Source organism: Lissotriton helveticus, chromosome 2_1 (assembly GCF_964261635.1).
Source record: "Lissotriton helveticus chromosome 2_1, aLisHel1.1, whole genome shotgun sequence".
NCBI classification, from domain to species: domain Eukaryota; kingdom Metazoa; phylum Chordata; class Amphibia; order Caudata; family Salamandridae; genus Lissotriton; species Lissotriton helveticus.
In genome coordinates this window covers 1,789,510,326-1,789,521,239 of record NC_136059.1, presented here as the reverse complement: position 1 = coordinate 1,789,521,239, position 10,914 = coordinate 1,789,510,326, and the positions used below count along the sequence as shown (strand labels likewise).

The 10,914-nt window shown below is 42.9% G+C and overlaps 1 protein-coding gene across 1 annotated transcript; it reads left to right on the top strand.

The window, feature by feature from the left end:
• Positions 1 to 5,241: 5,241 nt before the first annotated feature.
• Positions 5,242 to 5,786, top strand: LOC144819931 (TRAF-interacting protein with FHA domain-containing protein A-like). The gene has a single exon (XM_078677633.1). The coding sequence runs from the start codon at positions 5,249 to 5,251 to the stop codon at positions 5,768 to 5,770; it is 522 nt and encodes a 173-aa protein (XP_078533759.1). The 5' UTR covers positions 5,242 to 5,248; the 3' UTR covers positions 5,771 to 5,786.
• Positions 5,787 to 10,914: the final 5,128 nt, after the last annotated feature.

The following is a 10,914-nucleotide window of genomic DNA, read 5'->3' as shown; positions in this document are numbered from 1 at the left end:
CTCTCTGATTTGTAGGACATGCATCCCCTCTATTCTCTTGACTTTGGCCTTCCCGGCCCTGACTGCTTTCGCTGGCCCCGCAATGAGATACAGTCCCGTTACCCCTGCTTTCCCACTCTGGTTCCGTTCTTGTCCTGTTACTCGGAGATACTATGGACCCGTCCCATTCCCTCAAATCAGCTCTTAACTCTGAATAGGATCTTGGCCGCGGTCCCCTTAGATCCATTGGTCCTCTTGGACCTCCCTGTTCTGAATTGGGACCGACAGTCGTGTCTAATGGGGTATTCCATGTTACCGATCCTGGCAATTGTTTCCATGCATTTGTCACATTATTCCTCCTTTCCATCTCAATCCTTTCCCTATCCAATTGCCTTTGTTGTTCCCCTCTATCTCTCTCAGGGTTATAGATCGAAACTATGGGTCCTATGGTAACAGGCACTTGAAGAGCGTCTGGTAATCCCACAGACTCAGCCCTTTCGGTGGTTGGTGTTTTCTGCACTACAAACCTTCCCACTACACTCTGTACAGTGTGGTTTGGAGGTGTTTCTCCGCCTTTGATAGGTGTCCATTCCGATATAGGGAGTGGTGTATATCCCTCTATGTCATTCCCATCTTCCCTTGCGAGCCCTCTATCTTCTATTAACCCCACTCTCGGAGGTGGTCTATCCATTAACAATCTGTTTATCAGATTGTCCTCCGACTCGCTTTCCTCGTCTTCTTCCATGAGGTTTCCTCCTCCTCCTGCCACCTCCCTCATCGGATACATTTTCTCCACCTCAATAGCCTGTACCCTCCAACGCTTTTCCTCCTCATCCCATTTGGAATCTCGCACTGCCCTTACCGATCGCGTCAGCCTTTGTTGACGCCTGTTCAAATTTCGGTCATGTGCAGCCTTAATCCATGCATTAAGGGCCTCAAACTGTGTTGGTCTAGGTGAGGGTTTCAATGAGGACATGGTTGCTTTTAGTCGATGTAACACCTCTAACTTAAACGTCCCGTACCTCGGGAACTGCATTTCCTCATTCCCTTCCGTAAGCTTATTCCAAGCCCCAATCCATAATATCGTATGCAGCCCCACATTCGTTGCCATATAATGAGCTGGTGTACCCTCTGGCGGAGCCTCTTCCCCGTAATAATGTTCACTTCGTTTACGTTTAAAAATCCCTTTCAAACACTTAAAACACTTCATGATTTCTCTTTTCTCTGCGTTTGTTTACTTCCTGATGACACTCCACCAATCTCAGCGCCGTTCTCACTAACTGGCCTATCCGTACGCGACTTTCCTCCGACGTCACTCTAGCCGCCCAACCAGAGCGCGGCTTTAGCTAACGTCACACCAACCGCTCAATCACAGCGCGGCTCTAGCCGACGTCACCCGTCCCCCTTCGCAGCAGTTCCCCTCCTTTCTCAGCTCGTCTCCTCGGTCATGCACGCGTCCCATTCATACTCCGAAAAATGATTACTTCCGTCCAAGCGATCACCTTTCTTTGACTGTACGCCCACAGTCTTTCTGTAGTTGTCACCTTAACTTGGCGAAATGTCTTTCCGTTTACTTCCAGACAATCGCCTTCTCCGATAGGTTACTCACACACAGTAACTTTCGACCAGCGTCCGTTACTCATACACTCACTCTTGCACTCCCCCTATCTTGGATCCACGGGGGTCAATGGTACCTCGTGACCTCCGTACTATGGTCGACAACTACCCTGGATGTTCGATACACCCAAAACCACTTAAGCTCTGGCCTGAACTTAAGATTTCACCAGTTCACCCGTTTACCAGGTAACCAGCTTACCAGGTTGCGCGCGCTCACAACCTTCTCTCATTCACACTACAGGCATTCAACTCCGCAAGACATTACAATACAAATACAACACAAAACACCGCAATCTGTTCACGCATGACCCTTTTTATACTCACTCTCCGATACTGCTGCTTTTCTCGCACCGTCTGCACCTTTCGGCACACGATTCTTCCGCTGCTCGTCTCTCGACGTCTCGGGCCTTGGGGTAAACTAACCTCTCTAGATTACCTTCCTCAAGAAGATAACCATCCTCACTCTGCTACCAACTGCTAACGCGGGATTACTGGTTACTAATTATCTTACCAAATCCCAAACTATGTCGACTGAATCGTTGGTACCTGTCGTTGAGTAAAAGGTAATCTCACAATAAGTCAATCAATTTAAGAACTTACACCACTCTAAATGACCACCGACCAAATTTAAGTTTTAAAGATTTAATATAAAGTCAAAGATAACTGAAGATACAAACTTCTCAAAATGAGATTCAAAAGGTAAATTGGTATCACTATAAACATGAACTTCTTGAATAATCTAAGTCTGAAAAACAAAATAATAAGTACAAGCTCAAAAACCATAAGGGTTGTCAAAATAGATATAAGTTGCAATCTCAAAGTCATTACAGAAAAGAAAATTAAGGTTAGTCTGTCCCTACACTATACTAAGTGACATCCCTACTTAGCAAGATCTTAACCGTCTAGGTGTCAGCCGTGGTGACTTCCTAAGAAGATCACGCACTTCTCTTTGTCTCTTCTCTGATAATGGGTCTCTCCTGATCAGCCTATCTGCCTACCCATCCGCTTCCTTAGGCTCCCAAAATCATCTGCTCTGCTCTCCTCCCGGGTCTCTTTCCCTAATACCAAATCACATTTCTGATAGGAACGCCCCTTGGGACGCCCCTCACGTGGTATCTCTGTGCGCGGCAAACTCCATGATGGTACTCTTGAAGACCCTCGTTAAAGTTGACCTTGGTTCCCAGGCTTCTTCTCCAATGCGCCAATACCCCCTGAAATTCCTGGAAACTCCTACAGGCCTGCGCAAGGCGCCACTGAACAAAGTCCCTTTCATTCGAGCTGATTAGGACCCTCGCACCTGCATACAGCTCGTCCTGCAGTGGGCCTCAAATTCCAGACTCCACCATATCTTTAGTCGTAAAACACTCTCAAAGCTCTGTGCTGGACACCTCACGACCTCTTCTCTAACGAGCACATGGCAATTTAAACGACATGACATTATCTGCTCTGGCCTACTTGATTTACATGCAGCAGGTCCCTGCACTCTTAAAACGTTAACTTGATTTAAACAGCAAACATTCTTAACTAGCATACGTTTCTAAAATAACACATCTATAAAGCATATACTTTTAACCCTAAGTTCAATAGTACATTTGGAAGAACCATGTCAACCTTATCTCACATTATTTTAGCAGCACGTTCAGGTTTGCTGTGAATTGCCCTAAGGCCTACACATTATACTGGATTTCAAAGTTACATTTAATTCGGACATGATTCTTTTAACATGAGAACATGAGGTTTTCACATATATTCCAACATTTCTACATTAATCTCACACTGTTATAATTATAGTTACTCTACTTAACATTCTACACATTTCGCTACTGAATATAAAACACTCTGTATATTTCACTCCTGGATATAAAACACTCGTGTGCAAAACATGTTTAAACTAACTACGTGCTTGTAAATATGGCGTACTTATACATTTTTTTCAAACTTGTGCTCTCTCACGTCCATTATCCATCAATTACTAACCCCCACCCTGCCCCTGCCCCTCCCCACGTCACCGCCCCGGCAGGTACTCCCCTACCGACCGCAGCTGCCACCCAAGCCATCTTTATAAATCTGGGGGCCTGAAATAGTCCGAACTGTCATACTTGCAGGAGTGTGATCGTTAGAAGTTGTGTTGTTACTAACATTGACAGCACGGCAGTGGCATTATGTGGGGAAAGCTGCAGTGACCTTCTGATTAGGGCCCTGGCACTTATTTTTCAGCAAATTAAGCACTGATATTACAAGTGTATCTCAGTAATGCACCAAAACTGCATGTCCTGATCACTTAGCCTGGCTAAATTCTGGCAGTTTGGGCATGGTGAAATGTAATTGGGGTGCAGAGTTTATTTCACTCCTTTATTACTGGGTGTGATAAACTCCATATAATTTATAATTCCAACCCTTACACAAATAAAGGTTTGAAAGATGTCAGTATTTTTGGCCTACTCATAATGAGGGTCTGAGAATTGAAACAAGAAGTTATAATCCCTTAGAAATGTATTGTGCAGCTACATATACAATTTAGGACTCTCGTTTATCGAATGCTACATATACATGTCACCGCTCCACCCCTAATTAATTAAGGGCTGTTGATAGGCACGAAAGGGAAAACTCTAAACTTTAACGCTCAATCAAGACCATTAGGAACACCTGCAAAACAAGATGTTTCCAGATCTCAGCATTTGTACATTTATGCAAATAATAGTATCATTAGAGAAATCAAAAGTTAGTTAATCAAGGGAATTAGCATTAAACCAAAATCATGATAAATGCAATAATGCAATGTCCCTTAAAGAAATGAAGCAAGAACAACATATCCGGCAAGCAAACTGTTCAGAAAGATGGAAAATGCTTGGAAATTGCATGCAATAACTCAGATTCGCATGTTATTCTTCAATCGAAGAAGAAAGCTCGCAATTTTGGGGTAACTTAGCAGGAGGGGAAAAAGCGCAAGGGGCATTAGCATATTATCTCTGGCTAGTAATGGCTCCACTTTATTCTAATTGACCATACATTGAGGTCCTCTGTGATCTGGTGGATAAAGAGTAGAGAAACACACCATGCATACTATTTTTAATAGATAAGCACAGACAGCTTGCAAACAAGGTGTCTGTGTGAGTGTAGTGAAGGTGTATAGTATTTAATTTTTCATCAAAAGCTGAAATATTAAACATCAAAAACGCATTGTGCACATTTGTCTCATCTGTGAAAAATGCTGTTGTTTCTTCATTTCAGTTACTGTGGTGGTGGAACCACACATTTCAAGGCACTAGGCTAGCTACATGTATGTCCTCCCTTCAGATGGGGAACATCCTTTACAACGCCGTAATGACACCGCAGTGCCATTACAACTATTCCAGCACCTTCCCTACTGTACGTAGGCTGGTGTTGGAATAGTAAATCTTATTATTCCTAAGTCCAGCACCCTACAGCGCAAGTCGTGGTAATGACTTGCGTTGTAAAACCGCTTTGTGATGGTCTGCGGTGTTTTATACCGCGTTGTACCGTCATGCATCCCTTCGATGTACATGGGTTGCCACTGTGCTCGGAGGAACCTTCGTTCGTGAATTAGTAGAAAAAATAGGATAGCTGTGACTTATGTAAATTCTTTAATCATGTAAATCTGAATGTTTGCTTTTAGAGTCAACTATTTCTCATGGCGACTTTTGAAGATGCAGAAACAGAAGAGACAATGGCCTGCATCACAATGAAAATGTACCATCCTCAGAATATCGAAAAGCAAGTCTTTCGAGCCATTCCATTTCTTTGTAAACAGAAACACAAAACAGAGAAGTCCCCTACATTTGGACGCAACATCAATACCTGCAGTTATGCCCTCTGGGATGAGCACGCTTCCCGGGTTCAGTTTCTCCTGCAGGCATTCAAACACTTGGACAGCTCTGATATTAGCTTTGAGATCAAGAACATGAGCAGAAAAACCAAACTCTGGGTGGGCAATGTGGAGCTGAATTACCTGAATAAAATGGAACTACCCAGCAAGTGCATGATCCGCTTTGGAGACTTTCAGTTCTTGGTGGAGCAGGAACCAGGGGATTCTGTGGAATATTTTGAGATTTATTTTGAATTAGCACCTACGTCACTTCTACAGGAGGTTCTCATCGCCCCCTCACTGCAGCCCATTCCTGAACATGGCCCTGAGAACCCTGCCCCGAACTAGGGGGCATATTATCAAGAAACAGCGTTAACGTTATCGCCGCTTTAGCAGCAGAAAACTGCCACTAAAGTGGCGATAATGGGCTTGATAATACGCCCTTGTGAATTCCCATAGAAACCCATGTTCTGGTGTGAACATGGGCTTCTATGGGCATTCTCTACGGCGTATTATTAATCCCATTATCGCTGTTTTAGCGGCTAAAGCAGCGATAATGTTAATGCTGTGTTTGATAATATGCCCCGTGGTGTTCTTTAACCCCTTCGCTGCGGGGGTTATTCCCCCGCTGTGCTGGGGGGCAGGGGGGCGCGCACAGCGTCCCCATGCTCATGACGAGCTCAGCTTGTCATGAGCTACGGCGCTACGGTGCTCATGACGAGCTGAACTCGTCACAGGTGTATTGACTCCCGTGGAACGCTCAGCACAGCAGGGGAATTCTCCCCGCACCTGAGTGTTCCACGGGCCATGACGAGCTGAGCTCGTCATGAGCACCGGAGCGCCGCGGCTCATGACGAGCTCGTCGAAGGTGTTAACGCAGAGCTGAAACTGTAGTGGCGGTGCAAAACAAAACTTAAAGGGCACAAGAAACTCTGGTTGTAGGTCTCATTGTACACCTTTAACAAAATTATGAAGGCAGAACAGAACATCGAATGTTATGAAATTAATGACTCAGTTGTTTAACCAATGGAAAATCACAAAATCATAAAATGCAAGGAATATTCTCACGAATCCCTTACCTAAATTGGATTCGCTGAAAATATTCATTTATATTAACAGGAATGTGAAATATTAACTGATTAGAATGGCATATGTTTTTATTTGTCCCTATTTGGGGCAATTTTGTGTTGTTGTGTCCAACTAAATTTCCTAACAGATTTAGGGGCAGATTTAGCAAAATGTCATGCATTGCAGCACAGCAAGACAACTTGCTCCGCTGCATGACAGGAAGGGGACAGGAATGCTCCATATTTAACAATATATTGTGCTTTCCTGCTCTCTCCTAGCGTTGGCGCACTGAGGGCAGCCTAGCGCTAACGCAGACACCCTTGCTCTCTAGTGCAAGGGTGCCTGCTTTGCAGGACGGATTGTTTTGTGCAGGAAGGGATATCTTCCTGCACAAAATCAATCCTTTGAGGCGTTTTCCTCTTTCCATGTGTGCTGTAGACTGCAGTACACATAGAAAGAGGAAACCCAGGAGAAATAAAGATATTTCTCCTTATTGCGCCTCCCCCGGGAAGGGGTAGCATTTTGATGCAGTCCCAGGTCTGTCACTCATGGTAAACCTGGGAATGCGCCAAAATCCATGGGTGGATGCGTGGGAATACCCACGCTCATCCTTGAGACGTCTCCCTGCGGTAGAGTAACGCGAGGCAGTAATTTGCGCTGTCTTGCCTTACTCCAGATTTACCAAGCACTGCAGGGACGCACAAGGTGGCCATGCATGACCCGGTAAATCTCATCTAGGTTTTGTGTGGCCCTTGAATTACCTTGAGTGGCACAAGGGTGACACACACTTTGATAAATATACCCCTAATTTGCACCAATTGGTGAGCGTTTGTGAATACCTTTCAAATTGGGATTGATTAGTAACTTATTCTAAGTCCAGGTCAATATGTTCTTCCATGTGATTTTCTTTTATGATTGTTTGAAGCATAGGGGTCTAGACCATCTCTCACAACAGGACTTAATTTTCATGTATGAGCAGACAACTTTTGCACTCTAATGAAGGAGGAAAATCGAGATGGAATTGGGAGTGTCAAATAGATATAATATTGTAATAAAGGAGATGGCAGTGTGCACTAATTTACTGAAGTTTGTGATAAATGTATTATGAATATATATGTAAATATGTATATATAAAAAATATATGGCACAAGTTGTTTTGGTACTTTGGGACACATGTTTTTGAGTGGTCATGAGTGCTACCTTTGTTTTATATTTGTATGTGTCAATCAGTTTTAATGGTCAGTGTGTGTTAGTATATGTGATTTTATTATTTGGTTAGCATGCTTTATGTATTTTTATCAGCCCTGAAGAAGTCTTGCTGTCTACGGGATGAAACACATTGGCTGTATTCTTCATTTACACTATGAGAAGAAAATAAAGAATACCATCTTGATCAAAATAAATGTTTGTGTTTTTTGTTAACTGCAAAAAGGACTAAACCGGAGTCACCCTACTATTTATGGAGTGCTTCTCCCACAGTTGTGTATATTATCTTGATGCTATTTGGGTCTTCCAGAATGATGAACCAGGGAGTGGAGTACAGACATTTTGGAATGGCTTGCAATGCTGCATTACTCCCAATAACTGTTCTGTTTTTGTGCTATATATAAAGTGCAAGAAAGATGTCTTTTAATATTCTGTTTTCTGCTCTTTTATAACAGCTAAGATGAAAAAGTAACACAAATATGGGCCTTATTATGATGTCAGTCAGAAAGCATTCGACCGGACACAGCCTCGGAAATGTTTCCGCCTGAATCAGATTCGAGGAGTCCGACCGACGAACGGACTAACCGAATGCCATTCGGAGCCTTTCCGACCCACATCGTGATCGACCCCTATGTGTCAATATAATTACAAAGAGGGAGGATAAAGATTCTTGAATTACCATCAACGTAACAATATAAGAATAATCCACAAACTCAAAGATGCTCTGGGAGTTTGAGGCTGCAGTGTGTCCAATGGGTCACTGTCTTACTTACACTATGAAACTGTCGTCCCCATAAAATTCACATTTAAACTGGTGTGAATGGGGAAAACAGATGCACTGTAGACACTATTAACAGCACCCTGTGAAAACATTGTAGGTTCTTCAAACTGTTATCCAAACACCCCATGTTTTATTGGACTTGGTGAAAATAGGATGCAGAGTGGGTACAGGGCGCTAGCTTTCAAGGTGCCACAAAGCTCTTCTTCAGATGATATAGATTTTAAAGGACTATAGTAACAACAATAGAGAGTATTTTTGCAAATACAGAAAAAAATCTTCCTTTCACATGAATGGGAGCAAACGGAACATAATCAATTGATCAGTGTAGACAGAGAAACTGTCTTCAGGGAAGCTTTGTTGTTTCATCTCCATTAATGGTATTGAACATCCTCCCCATCACAGCAAGGGTTGGGGAGAGTAAAGTTAGGAGGAAGAGAGAGAGATCATAACTATTCAAGATGGGCTATGCTCTTAACAGACGACTAGCCAGGTCTTAGAACATTCATGTTCATACGTTTGTTACGTCCTAATGTAAGAACAATCTTGTAGAATACAAATACATATATGGATATATATGTAAAGTGTATTTTTCTTCTTTTCTTTGCTTTGATTAATTGAATCTTACATTGTTGTTGCTCGTATATAAATGTACCTAAAAGGAATGAAAACACAAGAGGCTTTTGGCAAAACAAGTTAGGGGAGAGGATGTGGCCTAATGGGCTAGAGCGGTCGATCTCGAATCTGGGGAACCTGGTTTGAGTCTCGGCAATGACGCTCAACATCCTGTGATTCTGGCCAAATCACACAACCGCCCCAGGCCTAACAAAAAGGAATGAATGTGTACTTGTGTAACATAACTGGTGCTCATGCAAAGCGCTCTGATACATGCGCTACATAAAACTCTGAAAAAAAAGAGTTGCTTTTCAGCAGCCGGGGGAGTCTTGGCAGAATGCGTCTGAGGAAAGTCTCTCTGTGTTCAAAGTTTTGGCTGGTTTTATACACATCTTGTGAAGTACCATAAACCGATTTGTGCATTTTTAAATGGTATTACAGTTGTAAACTAACAAGGTTGGCTCTCGACCTCGGGGAGAGCTAGTGTGGGCCAGTGCGTGTGTGTCCAGATGTCCGACATGAGGAATGCGTGATCACTATGCGTGGTGTGAATGCTATGCCATGATCGGCTGAGTATTTCAATCTACATGTGGCATATAGCTTTGTGATATTTTTGGTGAACACGAGACTTTGGCCAGACATGTTTCATTGGGGCCAGCTGCTGTGGACCTGTTTGTGGTGTAACTATCTATCTATAGGATTGATCAAGGCAAAGACATCTTAAGGATTTTTAGGGCCCCATGCCAAATGTATTTTGCAGGTCCCTATTCAGAACAACTTTGAATTTATGATCCAATTTCAACTCTTTCATGCCCTCTTTGGCAAAGTCACTGACGCTGCACAGACTCACTCACACAAATTCTAAATGTGTTTCCGTTTCATATTCAGGGACAGTGATGTGTGTTTTAAAGATTGTTACAGCAGCAGCTCACTAACATAAATGATCTCCATGACCCACTTTCATTTCTCAAATGTGAGGTCCTGTTTTGATCTAAAAGAAACTTTTTTATGGATGTTGCATGAAACATAAACACAACATTTCTCTGCCAATGTCTCTAATAGACTCTCACATGTCACCCACATTAATAATAAATTAAAGGAAAACAGTATTTAAAATAATCTGTTTTAAGAATTATTCATGGTCATCAAGGAAAGATTCTGTGCATAACATAGCTGGCAACAACATTGTCGTTTGTACAGGGATTATGGCATACATTGACATTGCTACCGCCGGTATCATTGCTGTTGTGCAGGCATAGATTATGACATGCATTGACATTGTATTTATGAGCACTGATGTTGAAATATGGGCACATGTTATGTCATACCTTGGCATTGCATTTATCAGTATTGTCTGACCTGTTCACATCATGGTACACTATCATTCAGTCTTGTTTCTATGGTGCCCGGGGACACCTGCCTTAGCAATATTTTCAGCGCCAGGAAACCTATGGTGACAGAGCGCTATATAAGTTTCCCCTAAGATAAGATAAGATAAGATAAGAGCAATATTTTCAGGCAAGGGGCTTCACGTTTGCTGAGGAAAGGTCTGAGGGATTCTGTTGGTCTTTAATTCTAACTTTGAACAGAGCTCTGTAATCTGAGTCCCTTCCTTTCTGGAGACCAAAGAGATGAGATCAGTGAGTGTGGCAACAGGGAAGGGGTGGTACTGCTGTTGGATGTGCTTTCAGGCCAGGAAAAAATAGGGCAGTTTGAAAGATGAATGGGTAGGAAGCAGTGTGAGAGCAGAAGGTGCAGAGAGCAGATGGGAAGTGTGTCAGTAGACGGGGCATGAAGCATAGGGTCAATATGTGAGCAGACGTAT